Source organism: Platalea leucorodia (genome assembly GCF_965183815.1).
Source record: "Platalea leucorodia genome assembly, contig: HAP1_HAP1_SCAFFOLD_289, whole genome shotgun sequence".
In the NCBI taxonomy this organism is placed as follows: domain Eukaryota; kingdom Metazoa; phylum Chordata; class Aves; order Pelecaniformes; family Threskiornithidae; genus Platalea; species Platalea leucorodia.
Genome location: NW_028121284.1, coordinates 11,909 through 34,782, shown reverse-complemented (window position 1 = coordinate 34,782; position 22,874 = coordinate 11,909). Strand labels below are relative to the sequence as shown.

General features: G+C 53.9%; 1 protein-coding gene across 1 annotated transcript; it reads left to right on the top strand.

The window, feature by feature from the left end:
• Nucleotides 1-9,616: 9,616 nt before the first annotated feature.
• Nucleotides 9,617-10,582, top strand: LOC309603990 (olfactory receptor 5AP2-like; the record flags this gene model as incomplete). Its single annotated transcript, XM_082338856.1, is given in 2 exon segments — nt 9,617-9,982; nt 9,986-10,582. Coding segments are annotated over 2 exon segments (963 nt in total).
• Nucleotides 10,583-22,874: the final 12,292 nt, after the last annotated feature.

Below are 22,874 nucleotides of genomic sequence, written 5' to 3'. Positions count from 1 at the left end.
TCATTTATTAAGGTTGTTTGTTTTTTTTAATGTCAAAATAGACATCTAAGAGAAGGAAGCACAAGAAAACTATATGCAATAAAGACTGATGTTTTTCCCTTCATCTTTATATTTGTTTTTAGACATGGAAAGGAGCAGAGCAGATGACTGTCAAAGTAGGATGATTCCAAGTGCAAGGGGAGGAGAGGGAGAGGAGGAGATGGTGGGTTTGAAGCAGTGAAACAGATCTTCTCCACAGGCTGTGTTGTCCCCTTAGGCTCTGTCCCAGGCCAGAATGGGTAGCACTTGCACAAGGAGTAAAATGGGAAGATCAGTAAAGGGCAGTGCTCCATGTTTGCACTGACATTTTAGCTTGGGGTTCAGGCTAGTCTTAGATCCCAAATGCCTGGCTTGTTCTTTGCCTCTAGTCTGGCATAGGGGAAGCTCTGCACCCATTTTCTGAGATTAAACCCCTGGCTGTATTTGAGCAAAAGCTCAAGCTCAGTCACCTACAGCAGTATGAGCGTAGTGAATCAGTGAATGAGAGGGGACAGTCACAGTGTCCATTTTCTGGGTCAGTTCAAACACTCAAAGGGTTGTGTCTTCATACTCTCCTGGGTGACACCTCAATTCTCTAAAATTGTTCTTCTCCTGAATGTACTTTCTTAGGGGAACCTGCAAATTTGCAGGCAGCTTACAACAAAGCAGCTTCTCTTCAGGCCCTGCATCGTCAAGCATGCAGCCAGTATATGCCATAGTGAGTGAAGAAAGATAGGGTATGCAGGTGAAGGATAGCCAGGTGAAGAAGGCCTTGTTGTGCCTTTGCACAGAGGTTATCCTCAGGACGGTGCATATAATGTAGGCATAAACCACAGAGGTCAGTGTGAAGGAGCCCAGCAACACAGCAGAGAAGAGCGCAACGCTCATGTTTCATAGTAGCTGGTGCCCATGCGGGCTGCTCTCAGCAAAGGGATGATGCTGCAGAAGAAGCAGTCTCTACAGTGGGCACAGAGGGTCTAATGGCATACAGGATGGTGGGGCTGAGCGTGGAGAGAGATGCCGTTCCCCAGCAGCTAAAGATGAGCATGGGGCACACCCAGGAGCTGGTAAGGACAGAGTCGTGTGAGGGGTTGCAAATGGCCCTGCAGCAATCGAAACACATCACAACACATAGGTTAAACTCAGCTGTGCTGACGGAGAAGAAGAGACTTGTAAGCAGCTGCAGAGATATCTTAATCTCCAGCATGAGACTGACAAACATGTTAGGGGGAATGACCAGAGTGAGCCAAATATCCAAGAAGGACAAGGTGCTGCGGAAGGGATGCCTGGGGGTGTGGCACTAGTGGTGGAGCCAAAGGATGGCAATGGTGACTGCATTCCCCATGACAGCGAGCAGATAAATCACCAGCAGTGGTGTGAAGAGGAGGATTTTCAGCTCTTGAAGGACTGAAAAGGCCTTCAGGAAAAATATTCTTGCTCCGGTGTGGTTGTGAGGATCCATTTTGGCACCCAGTCAGTTGAAGGTGTGGCAAGGGTAACTAATATCGTGCTTGGTGAAATTCCTCTTGTTACCTTTGTCAGCATTCCCTTTGCTTTTCTTAGGTTTCCTCTTCCTTCTTGAAATGGGAAACCGCAACTGCACTCTGTAGGGATTCTGCTTTTCTCTGTGTTTTTATCCAATGACATGAAACAAATATGGATGCAGCCCACTTAGCTTCAGACACAGTAAATGCCTCTCCAGCCTTGCTGGTTTGCATGGGTATTCTGGACTGCCAGCTAAGAACTGGTATTTCTGGCAAAAGCTGTGCGAATTACATTACATTTCGAATGGTGGTGCAGCTGGGTATCAGGCCTGTGCCGATGTGCAGCCAGCGCACTTCAGTCATTAATCCCCTGGGTGGTCCAGGGACTCTCCCATCTCATCATCCACATCGATGAGAGGAGAGAGTGGTCTGAGACAGTGCTTCAACTTGAAACCAAGTGTCTGAGTTCAGTCAACCACCTTCAAAATTAACCCCCGCCAAAATGAGTCGCCTTCAAAATTAACTATTGGACTGACTGGTGTGGGACTTCTCCAGGTGGGATTTCCAGACAGTCATAGAGAATGCAGATCCTGCTGTGCCTAGACCAATTCCTGTGCATAAATGTGGGGATTAACATCCTGGGTGGAGAATCTGACTGTTTCCGAGATCCCTGTAGCAGCTCCTGCTGCAAAACGGAATAAAATTGAGTAAACTAATTACTTATGATGCTTGCACATGCCAGAGAGGACACACAGGACAACAGGCCAGCTGGATTGTATGAATTCAGTAGAACAGTTGTAAGGGGAGTGTCACCTGATCCAGTGGAAGACACCGCTGCCAGTAAGCCTTGCAAAGGAGACTCTTCCAACCTGCATAATTCCATGATTCAGTTAATCTTTCCCTTGGAGAGCTCTTCAAAGCAGAGGCTGAGGAAGAAAAAAAGTCAGAGGCAGAAGCAGCGATATAAAATATGCCAACACAAATTGAGACGATCCTCTGAGCAATGTTTCTCCAATCAAACCGTTGGTAGGTGTCATGCTTTAACCCTGGCCAGCAACTAAGCACCACACGGCCACTTGCTCACACTCCCCCAGTGGGACGGGGGTAAAATTGGAAGGGAAAAAGTGAGAAAGAAACTTGTGGGTTGAGATAAAAACAGTGTAATAATTAAAAAGAAATTTTTACAAGAATTCTACGGAAAAGAGGAAAAAAATAAAAGAGAGAGAAAATTAAAACCCAAGAAAAACAAGTGATGCAAATGAAAACAATTGCTCACTAACAGATGCCCAGTTAGTCCCTGAGAAGCGGCCCCCCACCGCCAACCTCCCCCCTGGTTTATTGCTGAGTATGACATCACAAGGTATGGAATATCCCTTTGGTCAGCTGGGGTCAGCTGTGCCAGCTGTGGCCCCTCCCAACTTCTTGTGCACCCCCAGCCTACTCACTGGTGGGGTGGGGTGAGAAGCAGAAAAGGCCTTGACTCTGTATAAGCACTGCTCAGCAGTATCAAAAACATCCCGTTGTTATCAACACTCTTTCCAGCACAAATCCAAAACAGAGCCCCATACTAGCTACTTGTCGTGGCTTAACCCCATCCAGCAACTAAGCACCACACTGCCGCTCGCTCACTCCCCCCCCGGTGGGATGGGGGAGAGAATCAGAAGAGTAAAAGTGAGAAGACTCATGGGTTGAGATAAAGACGGTTTAATAGGTAAAGCCAAAGCCGCGTGCACAAGCAAAGCAAAGCAAGGAATTCATTCGCTACTTCCCATGGGCAGGCAGGTGTTCAGCCATCCTCAGGAAAGCAGGGCTCCATCACGCGTAACGGTTACTTGGGAAGACAAACGCCATCACGCCCAATGTCCCCCCCTTCCTTCTTCTTCCCCCAGCTTGTATACTGAGCATGACATCATATGGTATGGAATAGCCCTTGGGCCAGTCTGGGTCAGCTGTCCTGGCTGTGCTCCCTCCCAGCTTCTTGTGCACCTGGCAGAGCATGGGAAGCTCAAAAGTCCTTGACTAGTATAAACACTACTCAGGAACAACTAAACCATCACTCTGTTATCACCATTATTCTCGTCCTAAATCCAAACCACAGCACTATACCAGCTACTAAGAAGAAAATTAGCTCTATCCCAGCTGAAACCAGGACACTACTATGAAGAAAATTACCTCTGTCCCAGCCAAAACCAGTACAGATGCCCATCCACAAGAAGGGCCAGAAGGAGGATCTGGAGAACTACAGGCCTGTCAGTCTGACCTTGATGCAAGGGAAGGTTATGGAGCAGATTATCTTGAGTGCCATCCCACAGTACGTACAGGGCAACCGGGGGATCAGGCCCCGCCAGCGTGGGTTTATGAAAGGCAGGTCCTGCTTGACTGACCTGATCTCCTTCTATGACAAGGTGACCCGCTTAGTGGATGAGGGGAAGGCTGTGGATGTTGTCTACTTGGACTTTTGTAAAGCCTTTGAGACTGTTTCCCACAGCATTCTCCTGGAGAAACTGGCTGCTCACGGCTTGGACAGGCATACTCTTTGCTGGGTAAAATCTGTCTGGATGACCAGGCCCAAAGAGTTGTGGTGAATGGAGTTCAATCCAGTTGGCGGCCAGTCACAAGTGGTGTTCCCCAGGGCTCAGTACTGGGACAAGTTCTGTTCAATATCTTTATCAACGACCTGGATGAGGGGATTGAGTGCACCCTCAGTAAGTTGGCAGGCAACACCAAGTTGGGCAGGAGTGTTGATCTGCTGGAGGGTAGGAAGGCCCTACAGAGGGATCTGGACAGGCTGGATTGATGGGCCAAGGCCAACTGTATGAGGGTCAACAAGGCTCAGGGCCGGGTCCTGTACTTCAGTCACAACAACCCCATGCAATGCTACAGGCTTGGGGAAGAGTGGCTGGAGAGCTACCTGGCTGAAAGGACCTGGAGCTGTTGGTCAACAGCCAGCTGAAGATGAGCCAGCAGTGTGCCCAGGTGGCCAAGCAGGCCGCTAGCATCCTGGCTTGCATCAGAAATAGTGTGGCCAGCAGGACTGAGGGATTGTACCCCTGTACTTGGCACTGGTGAGGCCACACCTCAAATGCTGTGTTCAGTTTTGGGCCCCTCACTACAAGGAAGACATTGAGGATGTTTGTCTTCTCCCTCTTTGTCTCTGGTGAGTTCATTGGCTGGCCTTCTTTGATAGTGGGGAGGAATCAGCACTCTCGAGGGTGATATCATCTCCTCCTTTAGTGGTCTTCAGGAGTCCACTTGGAGGACTTTATTAAATGAACAAAGGACTGTGCTGATCCACTTCAAACCAGTTCTTTCTTTTGTCCAGCCAGGAGGCTAGTACATGTTCTGTGGGTTGCCAGTGAAATGAAGACAAAACCAGTTTCTGTCCGCTCAGAGAAATTTTACCTTGAAAGTACATTTTTCTTTTGATTTATGAGACTGACTCATTGCAAATGGCTTCTGTGGGACATTCTGAACTGAGATGAACCCCTCCCAAATCACCTTCTCTGAGCCACTCCTCTTGGTTCCTTCTGCTACCCATGGGAAAAGTTTTCCTTTTGGGATTCACCATGTCCTAGGGTGGGTGACTCTATGCTCACCACTTAACAGATCTCTCTCCACTGACCACAGAAAAGGGCCTGAGATCAGATGCCTAATTTAGAGATTAGATGTCCGTTTAGATATTAAAATAGTTTAAGTTCCGTCCTAAGATTTTGACCTTAATTTAGACTATTGCTTTCGGATTCATCTGTGCAGAGCACCTCTGACAAGTCATCCCCTTTCTAATCTCTTCTTCCATTGGCCAAGAGGACCATGTGTTCATCTGGAGGAAGAAAGATGGTCCATGGAGGAAAACAGGTGATTCTAGAGTGATTTCAGCTGTCCACATTAAATGGGACGAGTTATACTTCCTGAACACCTTTGCAGCTGTTTTGGAGTGTTTCTTCCTCCTGACTCAGAAGTGAGGCTAGATGATGAGGTCAGGAGCAGGTACTGTAATAAAGATGTCTATACTTGGACAGAAGAGAACCCCTCTGTCAAGGAGCAGCAAGAGCAGAGCTGCTCCCTACAGGCAGGTGAGCCGGGAGCTGAGGGAGACACCATGGCTGGCAGCACAGGTGCCTCTCCAGCCAGGCCCCAGCCCTGCAGTATCTGAGCAAGGCAAGCAGGAGATGGTGGCCTGCAGTCAAGCCAGGAAGTCTGGCTTAGGGTGAGGTTCAGGTCCAGTGATCACCAAGCAGGCCCACAGCGATAAGGCAGTGCCAAGATCAAGCCAGGAAGTCAGGCTGCAGTTGGGGTCCAGATCAAAGGGCTCTGTGGCCAGACAAGAGCATGGGCATGGACACTGGCATGGGCATGGGCATGGGAGAGTCAGAGGCCGATCTGGAGACCAGTACTCCTACAGCATAGGGTAGGGACTTAAGGCCTGGAGCTCCTAGGCCCATGACTGTGGATGAAGGCCTCAGCTGAGGCTGATCAGGGTCATTTAGGTTAATTAATTGCCTCAGGCCTCTGACATCCTCCAGACTTCAAGAGGACTTGAACTGAGTCCATGTAGCTAAGCAGAGAAGTAAGCCTGAAGGGAGATAAAACGGATCTCCTGATGTTTGTTTTGCTGAAGACTCGGAAGAAGACAAAGCACTTTTGACCCCCTGAGTAGCCAGTGTCACCTCAGTCTCAAGGCCTGGAGAAAGAGTCTCTCTGACCATTCTGCTCCTCAGAAGTCCTTGTATCCAACTTGGGACTTTATGGCCTGCATGGTGTACAAGACTGGATGAAAACCTGGCTGGATTAGTGGTCCCATTGGGTAATGGGGAATGGTCCACACTCTACCCAAAGTCCAGCTACAAACAGAACTCTTTGGGAGTCTGCTCTGAGACCTCTCCTGTTTAGTAGCTTTACCAATGACCTGAGAAGTGTACGGGGTTGACCTCATCGAGTTTTTGGATGACACAAAACCAGAGGGAGGCAGTCAATTTGTTCAACGGGCAGACTGCCATTTCAAGGGAGCTAGACAGCAATGCCAATTCCTCTGGTGTTTGAGGAACAGGCCAAAAAGAAGTGTCCCAATCTGTCCTGACAGAAGGAAACATGGGACAGACTAACCCTTTATAATGATGACAGAGGAGACTGACTGGCTGGGTAGAAACCTCTGCATCTGGAACCCCACCACCCCGTACAAGAAAGACACTTCTAAGCTTTCATGAACTCAGCAGAGACCACTAGAGCACCTGAGTTGTGAGGACAAGCTGAGGAAAGTGGCTCTTGTTTAGCTTGATGAAGAGACAGCTTAAAGAGAAGGTACTAGCAGCCTTCCAGCACCTACCAGGAGATTACTGAAAAGACACAGCTGGGCTGTTTACAGAGGTGCATGGCAGAAAGACAGAAGACATGGTCATAGCCTGAAACAGGGGAGATTCTGACCTGGAATAGGGAGAACACTGACCCTGAGGACAGACAGACATTGGACCAAGTTGCCCAGGCAGGCTACGGAATGTCCATCCTTTGAGGTTTTCAAGACCCCACGGGACACAGCCCTGACCACCAAGTCTGACTTCACTGGAGACCATGCTCTGAGCAGTTGCTTACCACAAATGGCATCCCAGGGTCCCTCTCTCCCTTTGCTTTCAGTGGAGAGACAAGGGAGCCTACTTGTCATAAGGTGCAAATCAACAGAGGTGGGAAGTGTCATGCCCTCTTGCTCCCCTTGACCTAAAGCCAGAGCAAAGGAGAACCCCGTGCAGCATTCCTTCAGGAGGGTGGAATCCTAACTGGCAGTCTAGATCAGTAGCTGAGCTCACTTGAGCCCCCAGCAAGATAGGCACCTTTGCGGCTAGGAAAGGCTTGGGTTTCCTCTCTCCTCAACAGGCAGAGCCTGGCACCCCTGAGGGTGATCCATCCTGGCCCACATTACCAGCCTCCTCAGCTTGGAGGAAGTGGCTCCTTTCTCCCCACTGACCATTCAGGGAGCCTGGAAGGAGAAGCTGTGGCACATATCTCACTGTAGTTCTGCTCTATGAGTCTGAAGAGATCACGGCTCATTCCCCTGGCTCATTTCCACTCTTCCTAAGAGCACAGAGATCCAGGGGAGGGCAGCTCAGGGCTTTCATCCCCACAGGGCTTCAGCTGCACAGCGCTCACTTTCGGCGACACAAAGAGAGCCTTGAGCTGCAGCAGGAACCTTCAGGAGACTCTTCTATAAACCCAGGAGGCACTGCAGAGCTGGTGACATTCAGGAGCTCCTGAAGACTCACAGAAGGAGATGCTGATAGCGTGCAAGAGCAGAGCAATGACTGAGTCACGGGTCAGAGTCTGCAGGCAGAATTGGAAAGGGAAGGATGGAATGGGGAAGAGGCAGAGCAAGGCACCCAGATCTTGCCTTTCATCCTCCATTACCCTCAAAGGAAAGGTTATCACATCCTGCTGGGGATTACAGGTAGGTGCTGGATTTGCTGAGGCAGAGATACAGGCAGTGTGGTTGTCAGTACAGTCAGAGCCGTGGGGCATAAGCTAATGGGCACTCACGCACCTCAGTGGACATGAAGAGGTTGGGGCAGAGTGTATGGGGCCAGTGTGCCAATACATGTCCCTTATTTCCTCAGCTCTCTTAATCTCTCTCTGTCTCTTTCTCCTTCTTGCTTCTATCTTAGGGATCGATCTCAATCCCTCACCTCTCTCACAGCTGTCTCTCAGCCATCCACATGGGATGTGACTTACTGGGAGCAGTGAATCTGAGGCACCCTCCCCATAGAAGCACCTTCAGGAACAAGGCATCCCAGTGTATGCTGGGTGAATCACTGAGTAAAAGGGCTCCTCCATCCCAGGAACTCTCTGGGCTGCCTAGGTGCCTGCCTTGGTCATCTCCAGCTCTCTGTAAATGGTATAAAGTTTTGACACAGGGAATCATCAGGCACAGTGTTTTGTCTGACCTGAGCATTATGAAAGCCCAAGGAGGAGGCGTGGGCAAAGTGCTCTCTCTTTCAGCCACGGGTGTTCCCTGGGCAGGCAATCAGGCATGTATCAGGCATGTACTGGAAACCTGTGCTTGATGATGATCCTGCACTGCCCCAGCCCCACTCACCCTCAGGACACTCCTGTGTCTTCATTGCAATGCTGAGCAGGGAGCCCTGAGAACTCAGATGGGAATACTGAGGTCCAGGTGCTGTGCTGCTGCAGGGAGGCAGCCCAAATGCATTCAGAAATTGAAGGTGAGGAGATAAAGATGTTCAGAAAATGATCATAGAATCATAGAATCATTAAGGTTGGAAAAGACCCTTAAGATCATCGAGTCCAACCGTTAACCTAGCACTGCCAAGTCCACCACTAAACCATGTCCTCAAGCACCACGTCACCCCTGTCCTTTTCCCCTCCTCCTCATGCAGCATCACTTTTCCTCATTTGGCTTAGACAGCTCAGGTACCTCGTCTCTGGAATTCAGTTTTCCCTGCCCTTCTCTCCCAAGTTCCCATCTGCTTGTACATCTCCTGTCTAACAGACCCTTTGCAGTGCCTTCAACTACCAAGCTGGTAACTCCTGGCTGCTCTTGGTCAGTGGAAAGAGATGGACTGTCCAGGGACAGAATTGTCTCATCAGAAAGCAACTGTTTCAGGGAGTTGAGACCACTAATCCTGTTCAGGGTCCATTCTTCCCCAGAGTGAAGAAACAGTCTATGGCACAATGTGTTCCCTCAAAGGCTTTTTCGCATGATGGGGCTTTTCTGTGTGGCCCATCTTTCTGTTGCTTGAAAGCAGGACTTGGCTAATGCCTATGCTGGGTACTACTGGGAAGAACTTCATGTGTCATAATCTAATGTGAGCAAATGAACATTCTCTTTTATTCCACAGAAAGAGGTGCCTCAATGCAGTAACTCATCTCTCTAATCAGAGGAGATTCTTCTAAGAAGAGCAGTTCGGGTCTCTTGAAGAACCTGTTCCTGCCCTTTCACTAGGAATGGAGCCCCTAAACCAAGTGGGAATTCAGTCAGATGAGGGAAAACCTCCATGTGGTCTCTGGCAATGACTTCTTCCCAATTCCTTTTTACAACAAACACAGAAGCGCATGCCCTTCCTCAGGTTCCCGTCCTGCCAAGTGGGGAAAAGAAGGTCCTACAGCACTTCATGGAGAAAGAGGAATGGGACAACCAGACATCACCAGTGGAGTTCCTCCTGCTGGGACTGAGTAATGTCCACAAGCTTCAGATCCCTCTCTTTCTCCTCTCTCTCATGATCTACATGGTGACTGTGTTTGTTAACATCCTCATTGTTGCGCTGGTGGTGGCAGATCGGCATCTTCACACTCCCATGTACATCTTCCTGGGGAATTTCTCCAGTGTGGAAATCTGCTATACCTCCACTATCGTGCCCAGGCTGCTGGCCAGCTTCCTAACCAGGGACAGAACCATTTCTGCTCAAGGCTGCATGACCCAATTCTTTTTTTTTGCCTGTTGTGCAGGTACCGAGTGTCATCTGCTGGCCACCATGTCCTAGGATCGGTATTTGGCCATATGCCACCCCCTGCTCTATGCTAGCCTCATGCAGCAGAAGCTCTGTCTCCAGCTGGCGGCTGGGTCTTGGCTAGCAGGATTACTAATGTCTACCGTAGTCACTGGGCTACTTTCCAACTTACACTTCTGTGGTCCCAATGCAATTGATCACTTCTTCTGTGATTTTGCCCCATTGCTGGAGCTCGCCTGCAGTGACACCACGGTGCTTAGACTGGTTACTTTCATCATCTGCTTTCTGGATGTGGTCTTCCCCTTTGTGTTCACCTTGGTATCCTATATCTGCATCATAGCTGCGATCCTGAGGATCCCAGCCACCACAGGGAGGCAGAAGGCCTTCTCCACCTGCTCCTCTCACCTCATCATGGTCACTGTTTTCTATGGTACCCTCATCGTTGTCTATATGATACCCAGAACAGCCTCACTGAGGCAGCTCAATACAGTGCTATCCTTTTTCTACACCATCCTCACGCCCATGGCCAATCCACTCCTCTACAGCCTGCGGAACAGGCAAGTGAAGGGGGCTCTTGGAAATGCCCTCAGAAAGACTGTGGCCTGCATCGAGAGCTCCTACCAGTTGTGACCCACCAGGAATAAACAGGTTGCAGTTGTGTCAAGTGTGGACAACTCAGAAGTGCAGATTTTGTGTACCAGGTATATCTTTAGAAGTGCAGAATCTGGGGACTGTTTAGGGAATGAGAAGCGGGAAAAGAGAATTTGTGTCTTAAGGAAATACAGGTCTGGTGTTGAAGAGTGTAAAAAACTTCCCTGGCTTTCTTCTTGCTTTAAAGTAACCACAGTTGTGATCCTGCAAGTGGGAGCTGTTGAAATGCCACACCTGCCCAGGACTGGCAGAAAACTTTCTCTAAACATGCTGTTTTCTCTTCCGTTAGCCAGCCAAGCTGAGGGGTGGGGTTCCTGCGTGTCTGGGATTCCTCAGGACATCTTCATATTGTCAGTGAGAAGGGGGGAGTTGAATCAAGCCCTTCCACTGGACATGTCTAAATCTGAGTAGATGAATCCCATCCTTCCTGTTCTCTGGGCTGTCTAGCAGAGGAGAACTGTGAAAGCTAGTCTGATAGGGCCAGCCCCTCTGAAAAAAAAAAAAAAAAGTAGATCCTTCTTCAGAAGAAGGGTACATGAGCTGGGTCTCAGCTTCCCAAATTTTTAACACAGAAATCATTACTTTCCATTTCTTTCCTTCTCCTAATCTGACCCCCCTCCAGCTCCCCTCCCCCAATGTAATTACTTACTTGTTTCCCACTGGCTGACTTCAATATTGCAACCTGAGTCCTCCTGTTTTCTTCTTTCTTGCAAAAGAGAGTGAGGTCATGCTCATGGGGCATGACTGAGAACATCCACCCCCAGCAGCGGGCTTTCCCCATTTCCTAGGCTGAGGCATGCGCACAAGATGGGAATGTCTCCATCGTCCCTGATTTGCGCAAGGGCCTTCAGCCCTGACATACTCCCACAACACACTTATTCCTCCTCCACCCACAGACACAAATCCCTTCCCACTTCCAGGCTCAAATCATGGCTGCAAGAATTTGATGCACTCCAGAAGAGGCCTTGAGCTTCTTGGATCTTCTTGGTGCTTACGGCAATGTTCCTGGCTCCCTCCAGATTTGATGGACTTCCTTTATATAACAAGACTTTATGACAAGCTTTTATGAAATGTTTGTTTTTCTGTCATTCCTGTGTGTTGAAAGAGTAGACACAGAGCAGAAAGAAATATCCACCAAAACGGATGCTGAGTGAAGTGCCAGTAAGAACCAGGTGAGGCACCCTCCTGGCTGTGGCTTCCTGGCAAGAAGTCTGTCCTGAGAAGGGGATCCAGCCTCTGCCACTCTGGAGTGGGGAATCAGCAGTGTCCATGCCACCTGGCAGAGACTGTCTGTCCAAGCACAGTTACTGTCTTGTCAGCTTTGAGCGCGAGCTTGAAAATGCTTGGCTGCAGGGGTAGTGCCTGCGGGATTATCACCGCTCCAAAAGAGCAGTCCTTCCAGGTCTTTCTTGAGCAAGAACGGGAGAGTCATTGCTGAGGATGGGCTTTGGGGCCATGTGTGCAAAGCAGAATCGATGAGCAGCCCATCCCCTTAACTCCACTCAACCACTCCAGAAGGTCACAGTGACTGTGCTCTGGTTTTGATTCCCCTAAACCCTCTCTGCTAGGCAGGGGCTCAGCAGGGAAAAATCTATGGCACTGGGCAACACAATTGCCCCAGCTGTACCAGCGTGAGGACACCATCCCTGCGTGTGGTCAAACCATCAGCCTTTGGGTTAACAGCTGAGCACGCTCACCCACCCTGCCACAGGGACCCCAGCCAGGGCTGTCCCCGGGCACGGCTTTGCTGTCAGGACAGACATCAGTGCTGAAGGAATGGGAAGGTCCCTGAGCCCAACGCCCATGCCCAGCCCCATGGAGATGGAAGCCTGCTGTTCACCTCACCTGCAGGGCTGCTGGGGAACAGAGGGGTGCAGGGGGAGGCCTGGTGCCTGGAGGAGGGGGTATAAGATTTCTGCCTCCATGTGCCCTCCACGGCATGCCCTAGGATGCCATTGGATCCTGGGGGCACATCAGTCCAGGGAGGGCATTTCCCTCACCCTGTTGCACTGCTGCTGCTGCAGAGTTGGGGACAGATGTGGCACAGATGGCTGTTGCCCTGGGTGGCAGAGGAGGCTCAGGGGAAAGGATTTTCTCCTCTCCATTGACCCATCCCAGAGTGGGCCAGAGTGTGGGAGCAGCACCTGCAGCAAGAGCCTCCTTCTGCCCCATTGCCCTGCAGAGACCTTGAAGGGCAGCGCTCTGCAGTGCAGCCCTGTCCCAGGATCAGGCCCCAATTTCCCCCATCTCAGGAGGATTCAAGTGCTGTTTGCTGCAGAGGGTCCCTGGGCACCCAGAGGAATACAGGACTTGTCATAGGCACATCACGGGAGGAGAGTGCCTCTCCTGCTGGCAGGTGTCAAGGGGATGTAGCTCAGTGGCAGAGCACCTGCTTTGCATGTGGGAGGTCCTGGGTTCAATCCCCAGCATCTCCAGGAGTACTTTTGCCCTGACTCCCCAGCCTCAGGCAGGTGCGGGCTGGAGCTCGGGCACTGGTCCTCTCCAGGCCCTGTGGGCCTGCCCTGCCCACCCAGGGCTTGCCTGTGGGGTGAGGAGGGCTGTGGGAGGGCTGTGTGTGCTGCCTCTGCTGAGCCCCCTCTTGGAGGAGAAGCAGGCAGCTGTGCTGGACCTGAGCTCAGGTCACTGCCCTGCACCACAGACCCACCCCACCGCCCAGGGACAATGCTTGGCAGCAGAGTGTGGGGGGACCTCAGGGAGGGGAGAGGTGTGAGCAGCACACTAGGAATCATTTCTGGCTGTGCTGAGAGATGTGGTGTGAGGGTGCTGGTCCAGCCCAGGCGCCCTTTAGGATCAGGGCCACACTGCCCTGGTGGCTTTCCAGGGATAAGGGTCTGACATTGTCCTGACTCCAGGTGGAGATCCCATACCGCATAGGGAAGCGCTCCTCTGTGCCAGCAGGGAGGGCTTGCTGAGTTGGACGAGCCTGGGCAAGGCTGTGGGACTCCCAGCTTTGACATTTCTTATCCTGACCCTGTCTCCAAGTGCTTCTGCTTCCAGCATCATCACTGGCTTAAGCAGAGCCTCAGCTCAGGGCATGTGGAGCTTCTGAGGTCAGACACAGCCCACAGACACGGGGCTGGTGCCCACCTCTTGTTCCTGGAGTGTTTGGTGTCTCTGTTGATGTTGCGCTGGTGGGATCAGGGAGGCACAGGCCTGTCCACAGCCGTGCACAGGCGGGAAGGGCCATATGGTGCCATGGCTGGTCCCGCAGCTAAAGCACCTGCAACCAAACTGGAGTGTGAGACATGGCCTTTCACTGCAGGGTGCTCAGCCCCCGCAAACAGTGAGCCCAAACTAAGAGAAATAAGGCTGCCCTCCTGTGGGCTTTCCACAGCCATGCTCTGCCCAGCGTGGGGCAGCAGTGCTGAGAGTTGGGGGTCTCACTGTGACCCCCCTCAGGTAGGTCCTCAGGAGCTGCAGGAGCAAGCACAGATCTGGGGCCCAGTGACAATCCTGCTTTGCTGCAGAGAACAGACCCAGCCCACAGGGCCAGGCTGTTCAGGTCCCAAAATGCCAGGGCTGGAGCTTATCCCAGTGGGAGTTTTCCAGGGGATGGAGGCTGTGCTTGCAACGCCCATGTTATGTCACCCATCACCGTGGGAGTCTCGCCCTGGGAACACTGCTCTGCCATGGGGGCTGCCAGCAGGAAGGCTCCAGGGTATGGAGCAGAGGGATGTGTGAGCCTGGGCTTCCTCCAGATCCCCCCAGGGTCCCCCCAGGGGTGGAGGAGCTCCCAGCAGGGAATGGGGCAATGCGGAAGTGGGAGAGGATGTTGGTGACAGCCGCCTCCTGTCCTCTTCTCCTCGAGGGCCAGATCCTGCTGTTGGCAGCAGTACTGAGCTGCAGCAGCTCCCCACAGGGAGCCAACACACCTTCCAGCCTGCAGCAGAGCAACCTTTCAGGGAAGAGCTGGAGGGGTGTGGACACCCACCAGTGGAAGCAGGGAGGGCAGTCTAGGCTCCAGGTCCTGCCCAAGTGCCAAACTCTTCTCCCCTCCTGGCTTCTGTGCTTTTTCTGTCCATGGGTGCTGGGGCTGGTGAAAGCCCCAGCCAAGGGAGAGGGACCCTGGCTCAGCTCCCAGCAGCACCTGTTTTAGGGGAGGGACACAAAATCTCCTCTGCCATGGAAACGTGCCCACATGAGCATCCTCCTGGATGGGTCCTTCTCCAGGCCAGGGGCCAGACCACGGCTTTTGGCTGCAGCACACGTCTCGTGGAGACCCTTTCTCCATCCCCCGGCCCTCCAACAGCGCTGAGGGAAAGGTGCCCCCATCCCCCCTGCTCCCATCCCTCCCGTACCTGCACACAAGTACTGCCCCGACACAAATCCAAACTGACACCCCTGGCGAGGCAGCAGGAGGGCAGGGGTGGGGGCTGGAGGGGAGCAGGAGGAGGGGGTCCCAGGGCTGCCGTGGGGCCTTACAGCCCCTGCTCAGGAAGAAGGCAGCTCTGTGCCTGTGACAAGAGTGCTCAGGGTCTGCAAGGGCCCAAGGCAGCAGAAACAGCCCATGGAGACTGGGGTCCTGGCAGAGGGAATTCCAGCCCCGTGTGTCCCAGAAAGTGGCTCTGCACCCTGTGCTGGGGCAGTGTGGAGCACAGCTGCCTCCTAACCATTGTGGGAGGTAATCCACGGGCCATGATCCCCGCTGGGGCTGGCTGGGGTGTTCAGGGCACTGCGGCCACCTTAGGGCTCACTTCTGTGGGGCAACAACCCAGGACTTACCCTGACATGGCAGCTCTGTCATGGCCTCTGCACTGTGGGGCCAGTGTGGCCCAGGCAGGGCCTGGGGGAAAGAGCAGCTGGAAACCCCAGTGTGAGGAAATGGGTGCTCCCACCGGGGTGCATCACGGCACCTATCAGAGAGCCATTTTGACTAGAAACTGCCTGTGGCCAGCAGGATGGAAATGGCTCTGTCAGCAGGATTATTCCCCAGGCACCAGGGGCTCTCACAGCCCCACAGCCTGACCCCGAGCCTGCTGTCCCTGAGACGCGCCCCTTCCCTACCACTGTGTCTTTGTTCTCTGCTCCCCTGAGCAGCCTCAAGGAGATGACCCGACACCTCGGCAGGCAAGCAGCAGCTCTGGGTCAAAGCCCCCAGAGACTTTTAATAGGAACCAATATGGATGCACAGTGTAAAAATGGGAATAAAAACAGAGGAAACTCCCAGCCATTTCTGCTGCCCGTGGTAAAGGGAGACGGTTCCCTGGTGCTCACAGCTCTCCCAGCTGCACAGGCCTCTCCTCCCTCCTGCCTGCACCCAGCTGCACAGCAGGGATGGGCTCTCCTGGCCTGGGGCTCAGGGACTGTTGGGCACCAAGCTCCGCTGTCACAGCCTTTGAGTCCTCACGGGGATGTGCCAGAGACACCTCTTCAGCATCATCATAGCCCATGCTCCCCAGGGACACGGACGAGGTGTCTCCTTCAGCTCCAGGGACCCCAGCACTTCTCCAGGAGCGCAGACTGCCCCCTGAAAGCAGCAAGGCAGGGCATTGCAGTTCACCCCATGGGGTCTGTACATCACTTTCCTCCCCACTCCTCCCCACATTCAGCTCCTTCTCCCACCCCAAGTCCCTCCAAGGAAAACTCCTGGGTCAGGTTCCCCCTTCCCAGGAGGTCTGGGTGTCCGTACGGTAGTGACTTGGGTGGCACCAGGGATGGTACCCCAGGAACTGGCAGCACTATCTTTCCCTCTCACCTCCGAGTGCATCCCTGGGCCCCGCTCCCTCCACTGGTGCCCTGGGCATTTCCCAAGCTCCCTGCCCAGGGGCAGCATCATCCCCAGGCTCAGAAACCTCCCTGGCATCATCATAGCCATCCCCTGGGTCATGTCCGGGCAGGACAAGAACATCTGAAAGGAGAGGGCAGCTGGTGACAGTGAGAAGACACATCCTGCAGAGCAGAGGACAGGAGGATGCACAGGGACACAGGGATGAGACACTGGTGGTGGCAGCACCACAGGAAGCCCCCATGTCCTCCCCATCTGTGATGGTGACACTCTGTGACACCTCTGTCCACCACGTGGCTGCAGGGAGATCAGCCCCTTCCTGCCTCCATTACCTGGTGCTGATCCCACACCATCCTCCTCCTCGCTGTCCCCAGGGGAGGGCTGCAGCTGGGTCAGGGACTCCTCTGAACAGGAGCCTGGCGAGATGCACAGCGGGTGTTATGGAGCAAGCCCCACGGACCTGTCTCATGGTCAGCACTGCTGGGGAAGGGGGACCCACAGAGATGGGGCTGCATGGGGAGGAGGGCTGGGAATCACCCTGCTCCCCCAGGACAAACACCATCTCAAAGGTGCTCCCAGAGCTGCCCTAGCACAGCCCTTCCCTCACTCCTCGGGTGTCACATGAGGTGCAGGGGCAGGAAGAGAGGGGCTGTCCAGCTGGGATGGGCAAAGCTGGTTGGGAGGAAGCTCCTCTCCCGGGCCCAGGACCTGGATGCTCTCCCCACAGACCACACGGCCCCAGCGCTGCAGGGACCACGGGCTGGGAGGCTTCAGGGGATCAGCCCTGTGTTGGGGCCAGGGGAAAGGGACCTGCAGATGGGCCTGCAGGGAAGCCCCACACCCACCTGAGTGACCAAACCTGCTTCTCCCACACCGGGCTGTAACCAATCTCCTCATACACGGCCTCGGGGAAGAGCTCCTGAGCCCTCCTGGAGCCTGGGGACAGAGGCAGGGCTGGCACAGGGACAGGCAGAGCGGTGATGGGACCCCACTGTGCTCCCCCAAACCTGTTCCTTTGGCCAGCCCAGGACTGGTCCGACAGCACAGCCCCACTGTTCTGTCCAGGCACGGCTGCCGCATCCCCAGTGAGGGCAACATTGCTGTGGAGATTATCTGGGGCAGCGTCACCCTCGCATCATCCTTTCGGAGACAGCGCTCATGCCCCTCTGGCCCCTGGGTCATTCCCCCCTTATCTGACCTTGGAGCAGCTCCCATGTTTCCTTGCCGCCTGGAGCTGCCCCTTATCTGCCCCATGGGCCTATAGCAGGGTATCTGCCCTGCTGGGGGATGGGTGAGGATGGGCAGGGCTGGGCAGAGGGACAGCCTGGGGACCTGACACGATGGAGATGGACTCTACTGCCCCATGCTCCTCCTGCCATCTCCCTTGCCCCAGAGCCCCCTCCAGCGCTACCCAGAGCACTGCCAGCCTTGGCCATCTCCACTCTGCCATTTCTCTCCTCGCCCCATCACTACCTCCCCCTGCCTCTGGGCTCTCTCCACCCCTTGCTGCTGGTGCCCCATGGCCAGGCAGTCAATGGGGTGGTGCATAGGACAGGTGGCAGCACACAGTCTCATCCCCCCAGCTCTGCCCGTGCCCCTCAGTGACACCCCGCAGCACCCCACAGCCCTTCCAGGAGGCATGGTCCCTGGGACTGCTATGGAAGGACCCACCTCTGCGCCCAGCCCTGGCGCTTAGCACTTGCCCAGCCAGGAGGGCCAGGAGCAGGCAGAGAAGGGCCCCCAGGATGATGCAGATGATGACGGGCACTGAGACTCTCCCGCTGCTGGTCAAATGACCTCGGGTAGGATCTGCATTGGCAAGAACATGGAAGGGGCAACACCAGGCCTGGGAGAGGTGGGGGCAGCACCAGTCCTGACTCCCATCACTCAAGGCAGCAAAGGGTGGAGGACCCCAGGGCTGAGTAATGGGGAAGCTTCCACCCTGCTGAGGAAATTACAGACCTCCCCAACTCTCCCACCACCACCCCAGTGCCTCCTCCTGGGAGCTTCACACCCCAGCAAGGAGCCCCTTCCATCCATCTGTGTGTTACTAGCCTTGTGCTGGGGATACCCAGCCTCGGGCGGGAGGACAAGTTACCTGCTCGGGGTGGGGATGCTGTGTCCTGGTTGGAGCTGCAGAGGAGGAAAAGGAGAGCTGGGCTGAGAGGACGGGTGTGCGGGTACTGGGGAGCCTCCTTCCCAACACGCCCTGGGTGTGTCTGGAGATGTCCCTGACACATCCCACCCAAACTGCCCCTCCAGTAGTGCTAGAAAGGGAGGCCAGGACAGGGCCCACGGCCTCTGCTCTGGGCAGCAGGCAGGATGGCACAGGCAGCCCAGGGGACAGCCCTGGGGCTGCAGGGCCCCACAGGCAGTGGCCTGAGGACACCCAGCTCCACTGAGGCTGCTGCCCACCTGGCGCCAGGCTCCTGCACTCTGCAGGAATGGTCTCGCTCTTGGGAGGTCAGGGGCCATGCCAGGACCAAGTGGGTGAACGGCCTTCTCTAGCTCCCTGCCAACACCTGAACATGAGGTCACTGCCCTGCCACTCACCTGAGCAGCGCACAGCAGCGTCTTCCTTATGCCGGCAAGCACCGCCATCCCCGGGACGGGCCCAGCAGTCCTGCAGGGACAGCTCCGTCCCTCGGCACTCCACCTGCTCCAGCCAGATGGGGCCTTGCCCCATCCCAAATGCAGCCTCATTCAGGGCAAGACAGTTTAATATGTGGAGGAGTGGATTTCACAGCAGCAGATCGATGCTCGGCCTGTCTCTGAGTAAAGGATATTTTGGAGAACACACCCTCCTCCCCAGTTTTATTGCTGACCATGACATCATATGGCATGGAATATTGATTTGGTCATCTGGGGTCAGCTATCCTGGCTTTCGTCCTCATTGTCAGGGCAGAGCGAGAAACAGAGAAGGCCTTGATGCTGTGCAAGCACTGCTCAGCAGTAGCTACAATGTCGGTGTGCTGTCAAAGCTGGTTTGGCCACCAAGGCAAAGCACAGCACCACAGGGGCTGCTAAGAAGAAAATTAACTTCATCCCAGCCAGACCCAGTACAATCTCCACCCCTCATTCCATACTGTGTGCATCCTGCTCAGGTCCTACCGTATTCAATACATTTCCATCCACCACCACCACTCCCTTCCCCATCCTTTGACAGGACATAGACACAGCATACTGGGTTTGCCTGGTCTGGCTCAGGTGGACATGGACAAGTCCCAGCGCACTCCTGACTTCTCCCCTCACTCAGTCAGCCAGAGCTTTTTGAAGCAGTCAACCAGGTTATCAACCTCAGGACAAGGAATCACATGTATCACCAGCCCACACCCCACACTGGTCTTACAGGTAGCTGTCAGATCCCCCACAACCCTGAGGAAAGGGAGTTCCCCACCAGCACCCTTCCCCTCTCTTTGGCACCTCAAAATCCAGTTTGCTGTTCATGGGCTCATTGGCTAGTTCCTCTTGTTCACATGGTCTTTTCTCAGATCCTCTGTGGGTCTTTTCCATATGGTCCCCATGCACATATTCTTCTGAAGTTGGCATTTTGTCCTGTTTTTTTTTTCATGTTCGCAGACAGCATTGCCTTTGTCTTGCAGCAGAGAGAAAAGCTAAGAGTCTTCCCCAGTTCACCCTGCGTGGCCATCCTGCTGGGCTGGGCTGGAATGCGGGAGCCTCCTAGGCTGGTTCACAGGATTGGGCTCTTCTTTGTATGCTGACAGGATTTGGGCCAAGGGCCCCTTGGTGGCCTCCTGGGAGGGGGCCATAGCCCTCGGGCATGTTCCAGCTTGGCTGTGTCCTCACCACGCTCCTGAAGTTCCCCCCACCCCAGCCCATGTCTGGGCTGCTTCTGCAGCCTGGTAAAGTGGGGGACCTCGACCCACCCTTGTACTTTGTTTTCTATTCACATTTAAACTCTGATTGTTCCTTCCGGTAGCTCTTATCAAAGAAGGTGTTATCCATTTGATACCTATGTTGCAATGGCTATATAGATTCAATTTCTCTGCCTTTATAAATGTTTACATATATCTATATAAATGCATACACATGTATATTTTTATTGAGGTATATGTATTTAAAATATTGTATCTAGTCATAAATAAATAAAAATATAGTTATACTTATTTGTACACTCAGTTTTAGATATCTTTCTAAAAATGTTTATATTGTATAAAACTGCACATACTTTTGTACCTGAGCACGTCCTTGTCCAAAGGAGGCAGGCAGCCAATCAAAGGGCTGCATGGGAACACATGGGTCTGACAGTGTCAAAGAAATGGCTGCCAGCCAACCACAGGGCAGTATGAGATCACATGGGGAATGAGAACCTGTGGGGAATGAGGCTGTCACAAGTGGCGGCCTCCCTGTACGTAATGACAGGGGGCTTCCCTTGCCGACTGCTTCTGGGCGCAGCGGGAGGGGAGGCTCCTCTTGCCAGCCAATCACAGGATTTCCTGAGAAGACGTGGGTTTGATGCTCTCAAGCAATTGCTGTCAGCCAATCACAGAGCAGTGTGATGTTTAAGATCATGGCAGCTCACTGTCGTCAAATGGTGGCACCACGTCGTAAAATGGCACCACCACCCCCAAATGGCAGCCTAAACAAAAGGGTGGCCAAAACAAAATGGCAGCCCTGGTGTATGCAGGGGAAGAGACTTCTGGGTCAGATGTACTTCCGGGTCAACCAGAAGGGCTGGCTGCTCCTTCCAGCCAATCACAACCAAGCACGTGACCCGTAGAGGGGAGTGCCTTCAGGGGCAAATGGCCCCTGAGGCAGCTGGGAAGGGGCGGGACTTCTGCTGGCAGCTGGTGGGCGGGGCATGGCGCGTGTCTGCCCTCCGGTGGCGGTGGTGCCCGTGCTCCTGGCGTGTTCCAGGGCCGTGACCCAACTGAGCACAAGGAAGGCTCATGGTGAGGTAAAAATGCTCCTTTGAACCGCTGTCAGAGAACGGGTCACTGCGGTGTCAGAGCTTCAGTGTCTGTGCCTGACATGAGAACTTTCCCGCCTCCCTGTGCTTCCAGGCTGCACAACCCTTCTCCAAAAAAATGCTGCGGGACCCTCCTGGGTCTCGTGGGAAAGTGTGCACGACTGTGCTGAGGATCCCCTGGGAGCAGGGACAGCACAAAGCCTTTTCCGCGTGCCTCCTCCCCTGGCCGTGGTCTCCCTCTTTATCAGCACCTGAAGGCCCCCTCCATCTCCTCCCCATCCCTGGGTCTGGTGATGGCAGCTCTGTACTCAGTGGTGCCTCCAGCAGTGACCCTCTCATCTACAGCATGAGGAACCAGGAGCTCAAGGGTGGAATTAGGAAAGGGCTTGCATAAAAGTTTCTGCAATAGTGATCAACTCTCCATCTCTCTCTGCAAACGACTCCCAGGATATCCCATCCAAACCTGGTGCTTTGGTGTATTGTCATTATTTTTGTCATTATCATTTAACTTTACCATTATTGTTACTTGTGGTTATTGTGTTCCTAGAGAAATGTTTGGATTTGTCTCGCTTCTCCAGAGGCATGAACCTGCTCTGTCTCACCTGGAGCCTGGGTAAGAGTGTGTCTAACACCGGGGCAGAGCTGACTGCCCCATAGCCTCTCTGTAATAAAACGTGATCTCCCCCGTGCAGTGGGGAGATGAGCAGCAGCCATCCCCATCCAGCTGGAGCTGCCCCACACCCTGAGCAGCAAGGCCAGTGTGGAGTCGCCCTGTGACCCCAGGCACCACAGACAAATCACCCTGCAGAGCAGCATCGCCAGCTCGGGGCCCTGCAGGGGTGGTGGGGAGGGGGCGAGGAATGGCCAGGTAGATGAGAGGAGGGTTAGGGAGAGATCAGAACAGAGATGACCTGGGCTGGAAATTGCCTCAGAGACAAAAACACCAGCGTTTGCCTAATCCAAAACAATGCCCAGGGTGTGGGTCCCCTAAAGCATGGTCATGGTGCAGAGCCAGAAGTCCTTGCTGTCCGGGAGCTCCACCAGGCCTGGGAAGCGGATGAAGAAGGACTGGTGCTCACGACTGAGCATCCCGTCGTGCCATCGCCCCTCCTCAAGTGTGGCATCGAAAGGAAGGCTGGGACCCCGCTTGCCCTGAAGGAAGCATGACTTAACCCAGAGTTCCCCTCAGTCCCTAGCCAGGCAGGGCTGTCACCCCAGTCAGGGCAATTGCTCTGGGGACCCAAGAGACATGCTGGGTTGGGAGATGCAGGGCAGCCAGGATTGACCGCAGCACTCCCAGTATCCTCTCTGTAGCCAGAGCAGCTCTCCACAGCCAGGAGGAGATGCGCTGCTGCTTTCTCCATGGTCAGGGCTCTTTGGGGGCTGTAGCCACTGGCACTGCCTGCTGGGAAGCCCAGACCTAGTTCTGAGCCCCGGTGCCCTGCACCACAGCTCTTAGTACCTCCCCTCCCGTGCCACCATCCTCTCTCAGAAGCACCACCAAGTGCATTACTCCCTTGGCAGGTATGCAGAGGAGCTGCTGGAGGTCTTCTCTGCTCCCCCATTCGGCCCCCAGCTCTGCCTCAGTGTCAGCC